This window comes from Canis lupus, chromosome 7, assembly GCF_048164855.1.
Source record: "Canis lupus baileyi chromosome 7, mCanLup2.hap1, whole genome shotgun sequence".
Taxonomy (NCBI): domain Eukaryota; kingdom Metazoa; phylum Chordata; class Mammalia; order Carnivora; family Canidae; genus Canis; species Canis lupus.
The window spans coordinates 7,095,828-7,117,521 of record NC_132844.1 but is presented as its reverse complement, the minus strand read 5'-3'; the positions used below and the strand labels follow the sequence as shown (position 1 = coordinate 7,117,521).

Genomic DNA, 21,694 nt, shown 5'->3' with positions numbered 1-21,694 from the left:
TGAGAGCCCTCTGCTTTTGAACAAAGTTGCCCTGCATGTCCTAGGATGAAAAATGTTAGTAGTTTTGCTCTTTTATATCCTCTACAATTCTCAACTTGAAGCCTGGAATTTACACTGCATGTGAGAAAAGGCCAATTATCAACATTATACCCACCATTGAGAAGAACCAGAGACAGCAGGAGTATAAGGGCAAGAATATGTCCCCTAAGGGCAGAGGTGATCACTAAGCATAACCTGCATCTCCTAGTTTCAATATCTGAACTGTCTTCTACTGGTCTTAGAAAAGCTCTTCCAGCACACCAAAACTGGATTATTTCTAGTCCAAATCTCTGTTTGCCCCTTTTTTCTAAAATTTGGGGGGGCGGGTAAAAGAATACCCCCAAAATATTGCTGCAGCAGCACTGATTCCCAACATCCACACAACTTAGAACAAACAAGCAGAGCCTTCCCACTGAACTTTCTGCCTGGGGCAGTCTCCCCCAGAGACCCCAAAGAGTCTCTCACGTCTTCAGATCTCTGCTCAGTTATTGCCTTAACAAGGCCTATTCTTATAAAATTGTGATTTGTCATTAATCAATATCCCTTACTGTCCTTTTAAAAACCATTAAAACAACATCACCCTCTGCATATATATATATTATTTATTATATTTACTGTTTATTATATATATTCCTCCATAAGAATGTAAACTTGAAGGCAGGAATCTTTATTTTGCTCACTGATGTATCTCAAATGTCTAGAACAGTGTTTGAGGATGAGCGAATGAATAATAGTGAGTGAAAGAATGAATGGATAGAACTTAATACCAAACGATATATACTGAGGCAGTCTCCCAACTAAGACCCATTTCCCTTAATTAACAACCCACCATTTTTTTTGCCAACATTCTGAATTAACATTTTTTGTTTAACTTAATAGATGAAAAATGGTATGTCATTGTTTGAATGTGTATTCCTTAAGTAATACTGTTTGTTTACTATGTTTACTAGCTAGTAAAATCCATCTTTTATTTTATTTATTTATTTTTAAAGATTTTATTTATTTATTCATGAAAGGCACAGAGAGAAAGTAGAGACATAGGCAGAGGGAGAAGCAAACTCCCTGCATGGAGCCCGATATGGGACTCAATCCCGAAAACCCGGGATCATGCCCTGAGCCGAAGGCAGATGCTCAACCACTGAGCCACCCAGGTGTCCCCAAATCCATCTTTTATGTACTATCTGTTTTAGATAATGCCATTTATTGGAATGCTTACATTCCATCTATTATGTATATTCGGTAATAACATTAGTTACTGTTTATTGAGTACTGTGTGCCTATGTTCTTAACTACTGTACTATATCCTATGTACCATTCCATCTACAGCTAAAATTCTATTCAGCTACATATAAATAATATACAATTAAACTAGCATATATATACCATACACAGATAATAATCATAGCTAACTACTTTCTTATTTTACTATAAGAATTTACTATAAGGATCATAACAATTTTTCAAGATAGATAATTATTACTACTTTCATTGTATTGAAGAAATAAGGGTCAGAGAAGTTAAGTAACTTGTGCAGGGTTACACAGCTAGTAACTTAGTTTGAATTGATCATTGGTGCTCTAATTCACTAGTAGTAACAGCTATGCTATATATTCTCTTTGGTATATGATGTCTTGTGTCATGTGGCTCTGGAGCTGAATAGGCTTTTAGTAGATATTTTAAATGATAGAATCTAAAAATTATCCTTAAGCCTATTAATCCTGGTGCAATACATTGCTGATACCCTACAGAATAATTTTTTAGGCATTTTATTCTTAACAATCATGTCTGCAATCACCACCTCACTTTTAAAATTGAATCCTATTAGTAGTCTTGATTTTTAACTAGTTATTATTGGCCTTTAGGTGATGTTAATTAATATAATATTTATCTTACTAGGGAGCTGAATGAGAATTATTGCTGCTTAAAAACAAGAACATATGTACTCTTGAATTTGGGGAATTTTAAAATTATGTTTTGGTAGCATTCAGAATACATTTGCAGAATGTATTCCTTGTTAGCTTGGTCATCTTTCCTAAGTATGGCATTTCAGTTTTGCCTGTTGTGTCAAACATACTGTAATTTTGTTTGAGAAATTTGTCTTGGTAGATTGTTTTATGCTGAAATAAAAGAGTAGCTTTTCCTCAAAGTTTTCTTTAGGGTTTCATTATGTTGACTTTGAATATTTATGTTTTTTGTTGAATCATCTATGATTCTGAAGAATAATACTAAAGGAAACTGATTTTTTTAAAAAAATGTTATTTCTTCCTGTCGCTTTTAGGGACACTGGATAGATGTTTTACTAATATGGTCTAAAAAAAAAATTCTGATGAGCAAAATATCATGCAAAATTCTCCTCCATAAGCTATCAATATCATTTAAAAAATAGTTTTGACCGTTTTTGTAAAACAGGAAAGCTATTAAAAACTGCTAATAAAAAATAGGTGCTTATTTTTGTGCTAATACTAATTACTGATAATGCATGCTTATGTTTGTCACTCATTACATGGCACTGTACCAATCAGTGTGTGACTGAGACTCGAGCACTTACATATGTAAATTAACCATTAGATTTTTTTTTTTTCTTTTTTACTTAAGTGAGTCATAATGGAAAGCAACTCTAGGTCATAAAAAATCTTTTCTCTTTAATGCTAATGAAATGTCTCCCCTCTCTATATTAGCAGACTACCCTTATTGGTAATCTGTAGCCTTCTCTTTTGTTCCTGGTGGTAATGAAATGCTGGATGCTGAAAAAGCCCACTCTCCAAGAATGTGTGGCCAATTGTCTTCTGTTCACTTATACTGTAAAATTACTGTTCCCCAGCAAAGCTGAACAAGTGCAGGGACAAGATCAAAAGAGTACACATTGGCACCCGGCTACCCCAAGTGACTCCTGCTTTATTAATTAGCCATAGCTTCTCCAAGTTAATTTACTCTGATAGAGCAAAAGCATTTTGTAATACAAAAACAACAATTTATGACCCAACCACAAGTCTTTATTTTTTGCTTTTCTTCAACTCCCAGTTTAAACTTTGCACTGTGTTATATAAGCTGAAGATTTCTTCATGTCTCTAAACCATAGGACGCAAAAGCTATTTTTAATTTTTTTTCAAAAACATTAGTGAGATAGTCAATGGCTATTTTTATTTTCCAAAATTGGGCAACTTTTAATTGCAATCATTCTCTTTGAAAGTCAGTGTATTGGGAACCCAATTTAAAAGTGCACTTGCTTCTAAAATTTGCAAGCTTGTTTGTTCTCTCATCAGAAATGCCACTGGTGTTTAAGCATTTGAAAAGGGCCTTCTCTGTGAGTATTTTTGCGGAAGCAAAATTGGACAGTGATCCTAAGCTCCAAATTAAATAATATCACTTTCCTAAATAATTAAATAGTCCGACTTTCCTTTTCATTTTAATCACCACTTCATAAGTTCCCGAAGTCTTTTTAATTTAAGGAATCTTCAGTAGTTTTCTAGTTAATGTTTTAAAGTTATAGCCTGAGACAGTAAAAGAAAGATCTGCACGTCCCTATTTCCTGGTTTTGTTTTGTTTTTTTGTTCAGGTGGGAAAGAAATAATAAAACTTTGGCATAAAACATCAGCTGAAAAGAGAAAAGAGATGTAGACCTGTATAGGTTGGGTGGTGGTTTGTTGTGTTACAACCACTTAGTTGGTAACTTTCAGTATTTTGATCTAATTTGAAAGAATTCCTCCGGTTTTTAAGCTCTAACATAGTTGAAAAATAACAATGTGATATTTATTGTGTGATATATTTTGTGAATATAAAACAAATTTTATTAAATTTTCTAAAATACTATTAAAGATCAAAATGTTTTTACATAAGTATCTAAAACCCATATTATCATATTTATAAGGGAAGGTACAGTGATTAATATCTACCTTCACTATACATTTGTTTTTGAATTCAACTCCCTCCCTCCTTAATTCCTCTATTTCTTTGTGATTTTTAAAGAGCTTTTTAAGAAGTTATTAAGCTTACTTGTTAATTGTGGATTTTAAAAAATTTTAGAAAAGATAGTTGTATGTATCTCTATAACTTGGATGGAATGGTTTTATCTATATTATGCATTTCTGCTTTTGTCAGAAGTAATATTTTAAAGAACTGCACGAACCATTCTTGTAAGATATTTCTTTTCTTCTTTTTTTTTTTCCTAATGGAAGGAATATTTGTGTTTGCGAAGGTTAGCAGAGGCTGGCTGTGCTGGAAGTGACTGCAGTGCCTTTTGATTATTCATGGACAGTAATAGAAGGCACTTAAAAAGAACAATGAAATTGCTTATTTTTGTGATGGGCCATCTGTTGAATTGTTTTGTGCAACAATTGCACAATAGTATCTATGTCATATCATTCTATTTTCAACAGCAGCTGATTATGTCTCACTGGCTATTTGTCCTTATTTCTAAAGTGCCATAACCATTTAAAGTCACCTTTTCAGGGACCTTTGCCAGAAAGGTATTAGAAATATCAATCAGCTCGTTTATTATTCTTTTTTCTTCTTTTTTTTTTTTCTCTTCTCTTTTTTTGGGGGGTGTGGTTGGTGTGCGGGGTCTGTGATAGGAGTAGGAGGAGGGATTTGGTCATGTTAGCTCTAATTAATTAGACTTCCTAAATGTTTAGGACAATTATCTGTGCTTTCCACCTGTAGTTTATAAAAGAAGTTAACATCGAACCATTTGATAATTTGTGTAGAAATGATAGGCTTGCAAAAAAGAGTCAAGTTTAAAAGACTACCATACAGTCTTTCATGATTTTAATTATCTACTCTTTTCTTCATGATGATAATTAGAATTTTTCTCTTGGAATTCACTTCCATCCTTAAAAAAAAAAAAACAAAACAGAGAGAGAGAGATAAGCCATTAGCAAATTTGTTAGAGCAGAAGTGAAATTAAAATAAAACAAATGTGTTGTTGTCCATAGGTCACTGACATTGCTGATGCCATGATTCTGAAACAGCTTTTTGAAAATCTGTTCAAAAATGGGGTCGTCGTTGTGGCAACATCCAACAGGCCACCGGAAGGTAAAAACAAACATTGTGTTAGTCTCATCCAATTAGGTGGAAACTAACAAGCTTTGAAAAATCTATAGTTTTTATACTCATCTTATTGTGTTAATAAATATGATAACTTTGCATATGATTAATTTTATAACAGACAATCTAAAAGTCAGTTGATATTTGTATTTGAAAAATGTTTATATTCTTAAGGTAAATCCATGTGATCTCCTGTGTTTGATGAACTTGCTGTTTTTCTCTAAGTATTTGATATATCATATGTTCATATCAAAAAATGATGCTGGCAGGCCAGGTCTGAGGGAGGACCCAAAAGGGGTCCTGTAGGACCAGCCAAGAGGGTCCTTAGCTTTGTTCAGGATGGAAATTAAATATAAGTCAACAGGAAGTGAGAGCAGAGTTTACTGAAGATATAGAGAGAGCAGATACAGACAGAGTGACTGAAAAAGTTGGAAAGGAAAAGAGCATGAGTTCGTCTTTGTTCAGGGTCTGAGATTTTTTATTAAGGACCATGGCATAGTGTATGTGTCCTTTCAGGCATCAAGGAACCGGTTAGAATGAAGATGAGGCCCAGGTATTATTTTTTGGAGCTAGGGGGTCCTGGTGTTGAGATGTCTAGCTTTGGTGGTCTGGAATATGCACATGACAGCTTTATCTAGTCATTGTCACCTGGTCCTTCCTTAGATGTTATTTATTCTGAAGAAATCATTAACTTTGTGTCCCTTAGAAGGAGGACATACACTATTTGCATTCTGTGGCATGTGTAAAGTGGAGTCGGGGAGCAGGTCCTAGCGAAAACAGAAGCAGGAAAAGGAGCAAAAAGCGGATTTTTATGGAATTCTTTAGTTTCTTTCTCTCAGAAACACAAGCCTTTTAAATTACTTTTTAGAGGCCATAAAAGAAACAGTGAAATGAAGACAAAAAACTCCTAATTGAATCTTTGACTTAAATCTTGCCTGCATATGTAGTTTCTAATCCTTAATTTATCTCTAAAGAAGTACTGGTGGCTTATTACTTAAGAATTAAAATGCAAGTAATATTTAGATAAAAACAAGTTTAAAATGTTACATCTCTCAGCCTGTAATGTGGTCAACTGAAGGCTGAAGGAACCAAAACTAATGTTTTATACATTCTTAATGTTAATATCTTTCTACTCTGGAATGGTCTTCCAGCAGTTCTCTGCATGGCTAAGTCCTTACCTTTTTGAGGTCTTTACTCAAAAGTTATTTTGCTAATGAAGCCTAGACTTACCTTTTTTTTTTTTTTAAAGATTTTATTTATTTATTCATGAGAGACAGAGAGAGAGAGAGAGAGAGAGAGAGAGAGAGGCAGAGACAGGCAGAGGGAGAAGCAGGCTCCATGCAGGGAGCCTGATGTGGGACTCGATCCCGGGTCTCCAGGATCACGCCCTGGGCTGAAGTCGGCGCTAAACCAGTGAGCCACCCAGGCTGCCCACCTTTCTTTTTGAATCTGCAACACCCCCCCTTTTTTTTCCTGGCACCGCTTCTTTTCTTTTTTCTTTTCTTTTCTTTTCTTTTCTTTTCTTTTCTTTTCTTTTCTTTTCTTTTTTTTCTTTCTTTCTTCTTTCTTTTCTTTTCTTTTCTTTTCTTTTCTTTTCTTTTCTTTTCTTTCTTTTCTTTCCTTTCCTTTCCTTTCTCTTTCTTTCTTTCTTTCTTTCTTTCTTTCTTTCTTTCTTTCTTTCTTTCTTTCTTTCTTTCTATGTGTGGACTTACTATATAATTTATTTATTTCCTATATGGTTTTTTTCTCTCTCCTCTTCTAGGGTGTAAAATATTCGTGAGGGTAGCGTCTTTTATGTCTTCTGTTCACAGATAAATTCTAAGCACCCCAAACAGTGCCTAGAACGTGGATGGATCCTCAGTAGTCTTAGAATGAATATTGAACGAATGCATGTTTTTAAAAGCTCTCTGTGGTTGCAATACTAAGAATAGATCATAGGGTTGAGATTTCAAGGTTGGAAGTAAGGAGACCATTTATAAGAGCATTGCTGCAAACCTGAGGGGAAATGATGGGGCAGTGAAGGTGGTGAGAGGAGTCAGATTCTGGATATATTTTGTAAGCAAAGCCAAAAAGGACTTACTAATGGAGTGAATATAGGATATTAAAAAAAAAAAAAGAGATAAGGATCAAGAAGTTTTGGCTTGAGCAATTAGTAGGATGAAGTTACTATTTCCTGAGATGGGGAAGACTATAGAAGCTGATTTGGGTAAGAAGGTGGAAGGAGTGGTTTCTCTAATGATGAGGCGGATGCATATAAGAGTTTGGATTTCAGTGGAAAGGTTTGGACTGGAGATAAAAATTTGGGAGTCATTGGTACTAAAGGGAGTTGGTAAGAGCATCCTGTGAAGGAAGAGGAGAACCAAGAGAGTGCCAAGAGAGGAAAAGGAAAGTGTAGAAAGGAATGCATGGTCACCCTTGTTAAATGCTGCTAAGAGGTGAAGATGAGGTTGGGAATTGACTATTGGCATTAGTGACTTGGAGTTTATTATTAATGAACCTGAAAAGAGCAATGTAATAGTATGAGTTTTTTTTTTTTTTTAATAAGCCATGTCACTTACATTGAATTTGCAGTCTGTTATCACCTAGATCTTACTTTGTGAGCCACTGTCAAACTAGCTCTGTCTCATTCTATTTTTGTGTAGTTGATTTCTTTTTTCTTCCTATTACATTTCAACTTATTAGTCTATCTACATGGTTCTGTTTTATGATTTATGTTTGATTATATTTGATTTACATTTGTATCTTTTTGAAGTATCATTCTAACAAGTTATTTTTAGCTATCCCTACTAACTATGACATTTATAAAATGGCAATCATGCCTTTATATTTTCAGTCACTCATTAATTAAAATGTGTAAATAGGATAGGACCAAGTTTAGACCCCTGTCTAATAGTATACCACAGGAATTCTTATTTTAGGGAGACATCAATTACTTAATACTTTTTTAAAAAATTATTTATTTTAGAAAGAGTGCAAGTGGAGGAGGGGACAGAGGGAGAGAACTTAAGCAGACTCCCTGCTGAGCATGGAGCCCCACTTGGAGCTCCATCCCATGACCCTGAGACCATGACCTCAGCTAAAACCAAGAATCTGATGTTTAACAGACTGAGCCCTCCAGGCACTGCAATTACTTAATATTTTGAATCCAGTTATTCAAACAAGTGCAGTTACATCTAATCTGTTATAGTATAAGACAGTTATGAATGGTTCTGTCAGATGCACTTATTAAAATTTATATAATGTTATAGATAGCATTCTTGTGACTTACCAGGGTGGCAACCCAATGAGACAAGGCAGTGAGTTCTTTCATATTATATCATTTATCAAGACTCTGCTTCAGCTGACTGTTGAGTTAACAGTGTCATCAGTATTCTCTTTTTTTTTTTTTTTTTAAGATTTTATTTATTTGAGAGACAGAGAGAGTGACAGAGAGCAGGAGTGAGGAGGAGAGGGAGAAGCAGGCTCCTTGCTCAGTGGGAGGGGCTTGATCTCAGGACTCTGGGATCATGACCTGAGCCTAAGGCAGATGCTTAACTGACTGAGCCATCCAGGCGCCCCATCATCAGTATTATCTTTAGACATTTAGTGACAAGGTGTGCTCATACATAGCAAAGTGCTAGAACAAGCTTGGAACATCCCCCTTCCCCCATAATGACTACTGAAAAAAAATTGCTGTTGGTTCTGGTAAACTGAGGAAGGATAGTTACAAGGAAAGGTTAATGAATATTCTGGAGCTAATAGCTTTGTGTTTTTTTTTTTTTTTTAAGACTTTATTTATTTATTCGTGAGAGACACAGAGAGAGAGAGAGAGAGACAGAGAGAGAGAGAGGGGCAGGCTCCCTGCAGGGAGCCTGATGGGGGACTCCATCCCAGGACCCTGGGATCATGCCCTGAGCTGAAGGCAGACTCTCAACCACTGAACCACTCAGGTGTCCCTGGAGCTAATAGCTTTGTAGGAGTGAGTTACAGGCTCACCAAGGTGGCACATAGAAATTTGAGGTGGAGTACCACTTTTCCAGAGAAGACTGAAAATTCAAGATGTAGAATTGCAAAAGTTGGGCATTAGCCACAAACTTGAATCCTTTCTTTAAATATAAACCATAGACAGATGCCTAGGTGGCTCAGTGATTGAGCATCTGCTTTTGGCTCAGGGTATAATCCCAGGTCCAGGGATCAAGTCCCACATCAGACTCCCCTCAAGGGGCCTGCTTCTCCCTCTGCCTATATCTCTGCCTCTCTCTGTGTCTCTCATGAATAAATAAATAAAATCTTTAAAAATATATGAACCGTAGAGAGGATACTGTTATACAGTTGTCTTTTTTTGGCCATGGCAGACATGATCATAAATGGCTTATTATTTTAATATAAAGAAGATGGCTTTTATCTATTATACCAGCAAAAGATAAAAGTTTAGGACAAAAGTCAGTGGTTGCTAGAGATTACAGTGGAAAGGTATTTCACTGCAAAGGGGCAACATGAAAGAATTTTTTGGGATGATGAAGCTTGTTTTGTATCCTGATTGTGATTGTGGTTACATGTATTCAAACTGATAGAACTGCACACCAGAAAAGTTAAGTAAAATTAAGAACAAATCACATGGATATTCAATGGCAGAAGAGAGATTAGAACCTAGGTTTTGTGACTCTTAACACATTGCCCTCTATCATCTCTCCTTGTTGGTCATCAGGGATTTTTGTCCATCCTGTCCTAGATAAAGCGGGTGTCTTTCCAACCATCAAAATACATTTAACATTTTCTTTAGGTCACTGCTTTTAATGTAGAGACCCTACATATGTTGTTACTGTTTTAAAATAACATCTACTAATTCTCAGAGTGTTACAAGAGGTGGGGGAAGAATCTTCTTGTTGAGGGTTCTCTCCCAAGTGCTGGAGAGAGAATGACCCCTTGGAGGGATTGAAAGGTAGCCAGTGTGGCTGGAGTGCCATGAAGGAGGGGAAGTAGGATGCAGTGAAGTACAACATGAATCTGGAGAAGTGACAGCTAGAGCTTATAAAGCAATAGTTAGGACTTTGGATTTTATTCTAAGAGAAATGGGAAGTTACTGAAGTGCTTCAAGTTGGGACTGACAAGGTCAGAGGAGAAATATCAATGGATGTGGTGTGGAGAATGGGTTATGAAATGGGATCTAGTAATATGGTGGATTCAGTGAAGACATATTAGGAGACTCTTGCAGTATACTGGGTAAGAAATGGTGTTAGGTTGGTATAAGGCAGTAAAATTGTTACCCAGGGGGCTATTTGGCAATGTTTGAGGCATTTTTGGTTGTAACAACTAGGCAGGATGGAGAGGGTACTGCTACTGGACTCTCATAGTTCTGTAGAAGCCAAGAAGTCTACCAGAACGTCCTATAATCTGTAGGTCTACCCCCCACAACAAGGAATTATCCAGCCAGAAATGTCTGTAGTTCTGAAGTCGAAAAATTCTGATATATAGGTTATTATCTATGGATGGAGAGGATAGATCTGAAAGATATTCAAGAAGTAAAATGAATAGCTCCTGGTCATAGTGTGAATATTGAAGAAAAGTGAAAGGGAAATGTACAAATTGTTTTAAGATTTTAGGCTTGTACAACTGAGTGGTAATGCCTGTCACGGAATACAGACAGTATAATCTGGAAATTAAAGGTGGAAGATAGCACTCAGTGAGAAAAATGTTTTCTCCCTTCGTTAATTTTTTTAGTCTCTCTGTTTAGTATTTTTCCACTTCATTCATTTCATTCCCTCCATTTCTAGTTGTAAAGCATCAACTGGATAAGAATGGGGATTATTGTTGATGGAATCTACTATCATACCATAATCCATTAACAGCTTATGATTTGTCAATTAATAGACAAATTATTAATTTTACTAGAAAATGATAAGAAACATTTAATAAGTAACTAATAATTTTAATGGGAAAAAAATTGATAGCCAAATGAAGACAACACCAGAGGTTAGGAACCCAAGAGAGAAAAGTCCCGTAGAAGAGAAGAAATGGAAGCAACACTTGAGGGGGGCGAGGAGGTGAAGGGAATAAGGTACCAATGAGTAACTTCCTGTATGTTACTTTTTTCTCATCCTAAATTTGAATTCCTATCTTGCTTGGGTCCAAGGCCTTACCCTCTGTACCCCATGTAGTTCTTAAAACCCCAAACCATGTTCGGGATCCCTGGGTGGCTCAGCGGTTTGGCGCCTGCCTTTGGCCCAGGGCATGATCCTGGAGTCCCGGGATCGAGTCCCACATCGGGCTCCTGGCATGGAGCCTGCTTCTCCCTCTGCCTGTGTCTCTGCCCCCCCCCCTCTATGTCTATCATGAATAAATAAAATAAATAAATCTTAAAAAAAATAACCTAAACCAGTATCAGCTAATGATTACTACTTTAGCTTTTAACCTCCTGTTTGCTTGCTGCTGGTCTGTAGGGATTTTCCTAGTTTCTTGCAAGCTCAAAATAGGTTTAGTATATTTTAAACAGCAGTTGTAGTGCAAAATTTGTAATGTAACTATTTTATATTTTCTAGGATAATCTGGTTAAGGCTTTTGAAAGTGAAACAGGATTTTGGGTCAGATCCATAGAAATAGGAAATTGCTAGCAAATTTTCAGGTAAACTAGATCTAGATATAGTTTGTATTTAATTTCTTATCTTTGTAAAACCTCAATTAGATGATTTATTTGTCATCTAGGGAAATACTTTATATGGCTCATATACAAATAGACATAGTTTTACTTTTTTTTTTTTTTTTTTTTAAAGATTTTATTTATTTATTCATGATAGTCACAGAGAGAGAGAGAGAGAGGCAGAGACACAGGCAGAGAGAGAAGCGGGCTCCATGCAGGGAGCCCGATGTAGGATTCGATCCCGGGTGTCCAGGATCGCGCCCTGGGCCAAAGGCAGGCGCCAAACCGCTGCGCCACCCAGGGATCCCTAGTTTTACTTTTCAATGATGATGCTGTTGGGTCATTAGAAAAGCCAAAAAACAAAATTCACAATTAAAATTTTATATATATGCTACTCAGTTTTTAGGTTCTGAAATAAAATTTTGTTAAATACATGAAGTTTTATTAGAGAATAAAAGGTATTTAAGAGCATGTAGACCCTAGCAATAAATTGATAATAGACACATGGATTAAATTAATTGAAATAGAGATGCCTGTGTGCTTCAGTGATTGGATGCCTGCCTTCTGCTCAAGGTGTGATCCCAGTCCCATGTCAGTCTCCCGTGGGGAGCCTGCTTCTCCCTCTGCCTGTGTGTCTGCCTCTCTCTCTGTGTCTCTCATGAATAAATAAATAAATCTTAAAAAAATTAATTGAAATGTGAAATTAATAAATTTAAGAACTTAATTAAAAAAGAATACATTTTTATGGGGAAATAAAATATGTAAATTCATTTCAATGTGCCTCTTTGACAGTAAAACAGAGTGGTAATAACCCTATTGACGCATTCTGGTCTTTCTAATTTTAAATTTACTGTTTATTACAATGAAAATGCTGCAGGCAGCATTAGAATGCCCAAGAATAATCCTGTGTTACTTAGATTATCAGGCAACAACACTATGTGATCCTTCCTCAAACAACATATCCACATTAAATAAAAAGCTAGATATTACTAGAAACTTGGCTAAGAGTTATGTACACACGTACAACAAATGTAATTTGTCATATTAATGTTTCTAGGGAGAAAAAAAATCCAGTTGTGTTCACTATAAAAGCTACAAGCATTTGGCAAAATTCTACATCTTTCTTAATAGAATCACTCCCTAAAACAGAAACAGATGGGTAGTTTCTTAATATATCAAATATGTGTATATCAGTTCAAAAATCAGAATCATGCTTAGTGGATACACTGGTATTTCTACTGCAAGTATGAACAAAGGATGCCAATTGTCACTCTTTACATTACACCACAGTAGAGGCAGAGACATTGTAAGAACAACTAGGAGGTTAGGGAGGGAAACCAAGGAGAAACCATGTATCTTCATTTTAGGAGATTAGTCATACCATTTCTTTTTCAAGGTTATATAAAAAGAAAATACCATAATATGGGAACAATAAGTAGAAAAGAGAGAGAATTATTAGAAAATTTCTGTTTTAATGTTCTTTAAACATCAAGAAAACATAGACTGTGTGATATAAAAGACCTACACAGAGAAAAGACAGATTGAGTTGAAACCTTTTTTATTAAGAAATCAGCTGAAATAAAAGAAAGCTAAGTGAAATGAAAAGGATTAAGTTAATTAAATTAATAAAAGCATTAGATGCACTATAATATAGAATTGAAATTACAGAAAATGAAATCAGTGATGTAGGAAAATAACTTATGTAGAAATAGAATAAAGATAATAAAAATGATGAAAAAAAAAGTAAATAAGTGTCCTGGAGGAAAGAGGTCTTAATGTGAGTTTACTAAAACGAAATGGTTGAAATAAGAAAATTGATGATACCAATGAGTGGAAAGTAAATGAATATTTGTAGTTACTGCTTGCTTAGATATTTGTAAATTTTATTCCCTTTGGAGAAAGTATTTGCAGATCCTGAGTGATTGTATCATCATTTGTTGTACTTATAACTAGGGGAATACACAGTCAAATATTTTAGAATTTAAGATATACCTTCTACTTTTCAAATAACTAGAACAAAGATAAAAGAAAAAAAATTTTAGAACAAAAACTAGAAAGCAGAAGAAACAGCAAAAAGTGTGGGTAAAGAACATAAAACAAGATCAGGCATGTTGACAGGAAATACAAGTGGATTACATTTCTCTATTAAAAACTAAAACTTCTGATATGGCTAAGTAAGCTCCTAGCCAAATGGCCTTCTTTGCAGGCAATAATAAATTTGTAAAAAAAAAAAAAAAAAGTATATAAACTATCTGAAGGTCTTAGAGAGTAAAAAATATCAGGCAGATTCTAGAGGGAAGATAAAACTTGGAATAAAGTCCGAAACTGGAGAGACTGTCCATTTTTTTAAAAATGGCTATCACCTTTAGGGCAGGTCAAGTCAGTGGTACATTGAGTAATTGAAATTCTGATAGAAAATCCACAATCTTTCTGGCCTGAAGGACCAGATGGTGGAGTTTGGGGCAAGAATTACTGCAGGAAAATGGGAAGTGAACCCCAAAGTGAACTCTATGGATGTAGCCTCAAGTTCTATGCATAAATCTTGCCCAAACCTCTGACTGACCTCTGAACCATACATTTGCAGGGTAAATCACAAACTTCCTAACTAAAGTAGGGTAGGGACACTTGGGTGGCTTAGTTGGTTAAGTGTCTGTCATTGGCTAAGGTCATGATCTCAGGGTCCTGGGATTGAGCCCTGTATCAGGCTTCCTAGAGACTGCTTCTCCCTGTCCCTTTGCCTGCCACTCCCCTTGCTTGTATTTGCTCTCCCTGTCAAATAAATAAATAAATAAATAAATAAATAAATAAATAAATAAATAAATAAAATATTAAAATAAAGGTAGGGTACTGAACTGAGATTTCTGTCTGTAGCTTGAGTCATCCAAGGTAATTTCTTGCTAAAACAAAAATATTGACACTCTTTAGAAAATGAAACAGAATCCACAAGGTCCAGGATACAATCTTAAAGTGAAGAATGAGGAAAATATGATCCGTCCTCAAGAGAAAGAAAAACAATCAACAGAGATCAACCCTGATATGACCTAGATATTGGCATTAGAGTTTAAAGCAACAATTAAAACAATAATTGTTAGAGAAATGAGGTAAAGAAAATATGTTCATAGTGAATGAAGAGATAGGAAACCTCAGAGAAACAGAAATTATAAAAAAGTAACAGGTTTAAATTTTAGAATTAAAAAGGACAGTATCTTAAGTAAAAATTCACTTGACGAGCTTAATAGATAATGAGATAACTAAGCAAGGAGCCAGAGAGCTTGAAATTATTCAGTATGAAGACTTGAAGAGTAAGTAATAGAAGAAAAGAAAGTCTTAAGAATTTGTAGAACTATTACAAGCTTTCTAACATATTTCTAATTGGAATCCCAGAAGACAAGAAGACAGAATAAAGCAGAAAAACTTTTGAAGAAATAATGACTGAAAATTTCCTAATCTGAGGAAGACATAAATTTATGGGTTCAAGAAGCTCAGTGAAGTTCAAACAAAGTAAGTACCAAGAAAGCACTGGTTGGCATGTTGTAGTCAAACTGCTAAAAACCTAAGCTAAAAAGAAAATCTAGAAGGCATTTAGAGAAAAATAGCATATTAAATACAGGGGACCAATGATTAGCTTTGGGTGACTTCCATTAGGAACTATGGAGGCCAGCGACTGTGGAATTACATCTTTACACTGGGGGAAAAAAAACCTATCAACCTAGATATGAAACTTCCTTCAAGAATAAAGACAAAATATTGGGACCTCACCAAAATAAAAAAGTTTCTGCATAGTAAAGGAAACCGTCACCAAATGAGAAAGTCTGCTGAATAGGAAAAGATACTTGCAAATGATGTATACAATAAGGGGTTAATATCCAAAATCTATAAAGAACATAGAGAACCTCAAAAACAATACCAAAAAACCTCCAATCATCCAATTAAAAAAATGAGCAGAGGACCTGATAGACATTTTTCCGAGGAAGTCATACAGATGGCCAACAGACACATGAAAGCGTGGTCAGCATCACTAGTCATCAGGGAAATGTAAATCAAAACCACAATGAGATGTCATCTAAATGCTTGTGAGAATGGCAAGTATCAAGAAGACAAGAAATAGCAAACATTGGCAAGGGATCTGCACCCTTGTACATGGTTGGTGGGAATGAAAATTGGTACAGCCACTGTGGAAAACAGTATGGAGGATTCTCAAAAATAAAAAATGACATATGATCCAGTAATTTCATTCCTGGGAATTTACTCAAAAAAACAAAAATACTAACTTGAGAATATAAATGCACCCTTATATTCATTGCAGCATTATTTACAATAGCCAAGATATGGAAGCAACCTAAGTGTGCATATCGATAGAGGTATGGATAAAGAAGATTTACTGTGTGCATATGTGTATATATAATACATATAGAGAGTTGTCAAATCACTATATTGCACACTTGAAACTAATATAACATCAATCAACTATAGCTCAATTAAAAAGAATAAAGACAAAATAAAGACATTCTGACAAAAAAAAACTGAAAGAATTCATCACCATTGGGCTTGAACTATAAGATATTTTAAAAGAAGTTCTTTAGGTAGAAAATAAATGATAACAGATGGACACTTGGATCCTCTAGAAGAAATGAAGAACATCAGAAATGGTAAATATTGGGGTAAATAAATAACTAGTTTTCCTTCTTAATTTTTTAAAAATTGAAATAATTGTGTCTTTGTAAAATTATAATATTGTCTTCTAGGGTTTATAATTATATGTAGATATGATGCATATGATACCTATCACATAAAGTGGGGAGTTTAGATGGACTTATATTGATGTAATTTTTCTACATTTTTTGTGAAGTGATAAAATATTGATTCTAAGTAGACATGAAAAGTTAAGGATGTATATTATAACCCATGAAACAACAACAAAAGTAATATAAAGGCCAAGAGACAAATGAAAAAGGAATTTAAAAATGTATTTAAAGAATCCAAAAATGTCAGGAAGAAATGAATAGAAGAAAAAACGGGGGTGACAAAAAGAAAACTAATAATATAGACCTAAATATTGTGTATCAATGAACTAAACATTCCAATTAAAACAGAGACTATCAGAATGGATTAAACATTTCAGAAGATACAATTTAAATGTAAAGTTAGATTGAAAGTAAGTGGTTGCAAAAGATATACTATACAAATAGTTACATTATGAAGGCTGGCATGAGTTTATTAATGTCAGATTAAATGACTGTGGCAGGCACTGCTGACCCTGTGGCCCCATTAGAGGATGCTTATGCTGGGCTCAGCTTCACCTTCTTCAGTTCATGGCCGCAGTAGGCCTGTGCCCTTGACTCCTGGGCCATGGTGCGAGAGTTCATCTGCTAGGGATTTCAGTTGTAGGTAAATCACATATTTTATGGTAGTTTGTAGAAAATAGTTTTGAGCCTAAGATCATTTCAACAAGAGGACATATTTTGTCTAGTACCAAAATGAGCATGTAAATTCCTAATCTGGGACATAACTGCACAAGAATGATTTTCTGCTTTACCAGAATGTACTATTAGTTACCTTCAGCTATAATAATTAGTGATACCAAAAAGAGGAAATATTTTCAACATTAAGGGATCGATTAAGAGATCTTTAACAGCAAGGACTATCTAATTTTGTCGTTGACATTGCAGGAAATAAGTGTGATATTATCATAAAAGGGAAATCATGGAGAGAGATGCTAAGGACTCCACTGACTCATCCATACAGTTTTTATAGAGAGCAGTGCAAAAAAACCACAATGAACTTAAATGAACTCTAAAGAAATTTGTTAGAGAATCCATTCATTCACACTAATACTCCATCTGGTAGTAAGGACCTCAGAGTACAAAGACAACTGTTATTTAGAGTCCAAGTGAAAGCTGTTGTTAGCTAAGCCTCAGCCACTCACACACTTGATAATGAAATAGATGGTTCTAAAAGTTAACAGGAGGGTTGGAGTCTCTGCCACTGATTTTTGCCTGGCTGGTGTTGGGTTGTTGTCTTGCCCAAAAGATTCCCAGAAATACAGAGGTTCTGTTCTCTCATTGAACACTTCAGTCAAGATAGTGATCCAGTAACTTCCATTATAAAAGGAAGCTCTGGTGTGAAAAACTACTTCATGGGTGTTAGACTTCACTGAAAATAAATATGTAAGTATATGGATGGTAGTATTTTTATAATCAAGACTTTATGTAACATTTTGTGAAGTTTCTCTCTCATGGTTCTTAAGACCAAGACCCTGTGGAGCCTGTAATTTCTTGGCATCCCATTATCACTCTTACAGGGGATAGCACCCTTTAAAATGCTGTAGGATATCTAAAGTGAAGGGCTGGTAATTATTAATTATTATTTAAATAAGAAATTGATTTAGTTTACAAGCATATTTGTAGAATTGATGGGAAGGATTTCTTCTTCCTGCCATCATCTCTGTAGCAGTTTTCATTGAAAATATTAGCTAAGGATATATGCAGTAACTCAACACCAACCAATAATAGATGTGTAGATCACCCTAACTTTTTTTTTCTTAAAGATTTTATTTATTTATTTATTCATGAGAGACACACCAAAGAGAGGCAGAGATATAGGCAGAGAGAGAAGCTGGCTCCCTGTGGGGAACCTAGTGTGGGACTTGATCCCAGGACCCTGGGATCACAACCTGAGCTTTGGCTCAGATGCTCAACCACTGAGCCACCCAGGCACCCTAGAAAATGTTTTTAAGCAAAATATAATGAAAATGTAACATTGAAATTTTTAGGAAGTTGCTAAAACAGTTCTTTGAGGAAAATTTGTAATTAAAAAAATTTTTTAGAGGAAGAAAAGTCTCTAAAATCAGTGACCTAAGATTTTACCTTAAGAAGGCAAGAAGCAATCTATTAAATGGGAGAAAATCTTTGGAAATCATATATCTGATAAGGGTTTAATATCCAAAATATAAAAAGGACTCATACAACTCATACAACTCAATAGGAAAAAAACCCACAATCTGATTAAAAAGTGGCCAGAAAGATCTAAATACATTTTTCCAAGGAAGATATACAGCTGGCCAACAGGTATATGAAAAGGAGCTCAACATCACTAATTGTCATGGAAATTCAAATCAGAACCTCAATCCGTTGTCACCTCACACCTCTTAGAATGGCTGTTATCAAAAAGACAAAAAATAGCAAATCTTGGTGAGGAACTGGATGAAAGGGAACCCTTGTGCACTGTTTGTAGGAATGTAAATTGTTGCAGCCATTATGGAAACTGGAAGTTCCTCACAAAATAAAAAATGGACCACAGTATGCTCTAGCAATTCTACTTCTGAAAACTGAACTCTTAGATGCAGGGAAGGGATTGATGGTTGCCAGAAGTGAAGGGTGGAGGGTGGACAAAATGGGTGAAGATGGTCAAAAGGTGCAAACTTCTAGTTATAAAATAAATAAGTCCTAGGGATGTAATTTATAGCATGATGACTGTAGTTCATAATACCATATTGTATATTTGAAAATTGCCAAGACAGTAATCTTTAAGATCTACTTTAAGGGTAGATCTTTTAAAAAAATATTGTAAATTATGATGATGGTAACTGGACTTATTGTGAGCATGAGCAATCATTTTGTAATATATACAAATATCAAATCATGTACACCTGAAACTAATACAAAGTTGTCAATTATATCAAGTTTTAAAATTTTATTTAAATTCAATTAATTAACATATAATGTATTACTGGTTTCAGAGGTGAAGGTCAGTGATTCATCAGTCTTATATAACACTCAGTGCTCATTACATCATCTGCCCTCCTTAATGTCCATCACCCACCCCCATCTCCTTCCCCTCCAGCAGTCTTCAGTTTATTTCCTATGATTAAGAGTCTCTTGGGACACCTGGGTGGCTCAGTGGTTGAGCCTCTGCCTTCAGCTCAGGGCATGATTCTGGTGTACCGGGATCAAATCTCTCATCAGGCTCCTCGAGGGGAGCCTGCTTCTCTCTCTACCAATGTCTCTGCCTCTCTCTCTGTGTCTCTCATGAATAAATAAGTTACATCTTTAAGAAAAGAAAAAAAGGGTCTCTTATAGTTTGTCTCCCTCTCTGATTTTGCCTTGTTTTATTTTTTTCTCTCTTCCCCTATGATCCTCTGTTTTGTTTCTTAACTTCCACATATGTGTGAGATCTTATGATAATTTTCTTTCTCTGATTGACTTATTTAACTTAGCATAATTTCCTCTAGGTCCATTCACGTTGTTGCAAATGGCAAGATTTCATTTTTTGATGACTAATATTCCTGTGTGTGTGTGTGTGTGTGTGTGTGTGTTGTGTATGCACACCGCATTTTCTTTATCCATTCATCTGTCAAAGGACATCTGGGCTCTTTCCACAGTTTGGCTATCGTGGACATTGCTGCTATAAACATGGGGGTGCAGGTGCCCCTTCAGATCACTACATTTGTGCCTTTGGGGTAAATACCCAGTAGTGCAATTGCTGGGTTGTAGTAGCTCTATTTTCACCTTTTTGAGGAACCTCCATACTGTCTGTCTTCCAGGTGGCTGCACCAGTTTGCATTCCCACCAACAGTGTATGAGGGTTCCCCTTTCTCTGTATCCTTGCCCACATCTGCCATTTGCCGACTTGTTAATTTTTAGCCATTCGGACTGGTGTGAGGTGGTATCTCATTGTGGTTTTGATTTTATTTCCCTGATGCCCAGTGATGTTGGCATTTTTTTCATATGTCTGTTGGCCATTTGTATGTCTTCTTTGGAGAAATGTCTGTTCATGTCTTCTGCCCGTTTTTTAATTGGATTGTTTTTTGAGTGTTGAGTTCCATTAGTTCTTTATGGATTTTGGATACTAGCCCTTTATCTCATATGTCATTTGCAAATATCTTCTCCCATTCTGTAGGTTGTCTTTTGATTTTGTCGACTGTTTGCTTTGCTGTGCAAAAGTTTTTTATCTTGGTGAAGTCCCAGTAGTTCGATTTTGCTTTGCTTCCCTTGCCTTTGGAGACACATCTAGTAAGAAGTTGCTGTGGCTGAGGGCACAAAGGTTTCTTCCTGTGTTCTCCTCTAGAATTTTGATGGATTCCTGTCTCACATTTAGTTTTTTTTTTTTTTTTAGATTTTATTTATTTATTCATGAGAGATAGAGATAGATAGAGAGAGAGAGAGAGAGAGAGAGAGAGAGAGAGAGAGAAGCAGAGACACCGGGAGAGGGAGGAGCAAGCTCCATGCAGGGAGCCTGACATGGGACTTGATCCTGGGTCTCCAGGATCACGCCCTGGGCTGAAGGCGGCACTAAACCACTAAGCCACCTGGGCTGCCCACATTTAGATCTTCTATCCATTTTGAGTCTATTTTTGTGTATGGTGTGAGGAAATGGTCCAGTTTCCTTCTTCTGCATGTGGCTGTCCATTTTTTCCAACACCATTTGTTGAAGAGACTGTCATTTTTCCTTTGGATATTCTTTCCTACTTTGTTGAAGATTAGTTGGCCATAGAGTTGAGGGTCTATTTCTGGGTTCTCTATTCTGTTTCTTTGATCTTTGTGTCTGTTTTTGTGCCAGTACCATACTGTCTTGATGATTACAGCTTTGCAATATAGCTTGAAGTTCGGAATTGTGATGCTACCAGTTTTAGTTTTCTTTTTCAACATTCCTTTGGCTATTCGAGGTCTTTTCTGGTTCCATACAAATTTCAGGATTATATGTTCCAACTCTGTGAAATAAGTTGATGTTATTTTGATAGGGATTGCATTGAATGTATAGATTCCTCTAGGTAGTATAAATATTTTAAAATATTTGTTCTTCCCATCCATGAGCATGGAAAAATTTTCCATTTCTTTGTGTCTTCCTCAATTTCTTTCCTAAGTGTTCTATAGTTTTCAAAGTATAGATCTTTTGCCTCTTTGGTTAGGTTTCTTCATAGGTATCTTATGGTTTTGGGTGCAATTGTAAGTGGGAATGACTCCTTAATATCTTTTTCTTCTCTCTCATTGTTAGTAT

General features: G+C 35.5%; 1 protein-coding gene across 5 annotated transcripts in view; it reads left to right on the top strand.

Annotated features, from left to right (window-relative positions):
- AFG1L (AFG1 like ATPase) overlaps positions 1-21,694 on the top strand; it is a 202,865-nt gene that overhangs the window by 77,363 nt on the left and 103,808 nt on the right. For all 5 annotated transcript variants that reach the window (XR_012033744.1, XR_012033745.1, XM_072831862.1 and 2 more), the window contains exon 6: positions 4,971-5,070. Coding sequence is in view for 3 of the 5 variants with exons in the window: in XM_072831862.1 (XP_072687963.1) it covers positions 4,971-5,070 (100 nt within the window). In the remaining 2 variants the exon portion in view is untranslated. The remainder of the gene's footprint in view (positions 1-4,970; positions 5,071-21,694) is intronic.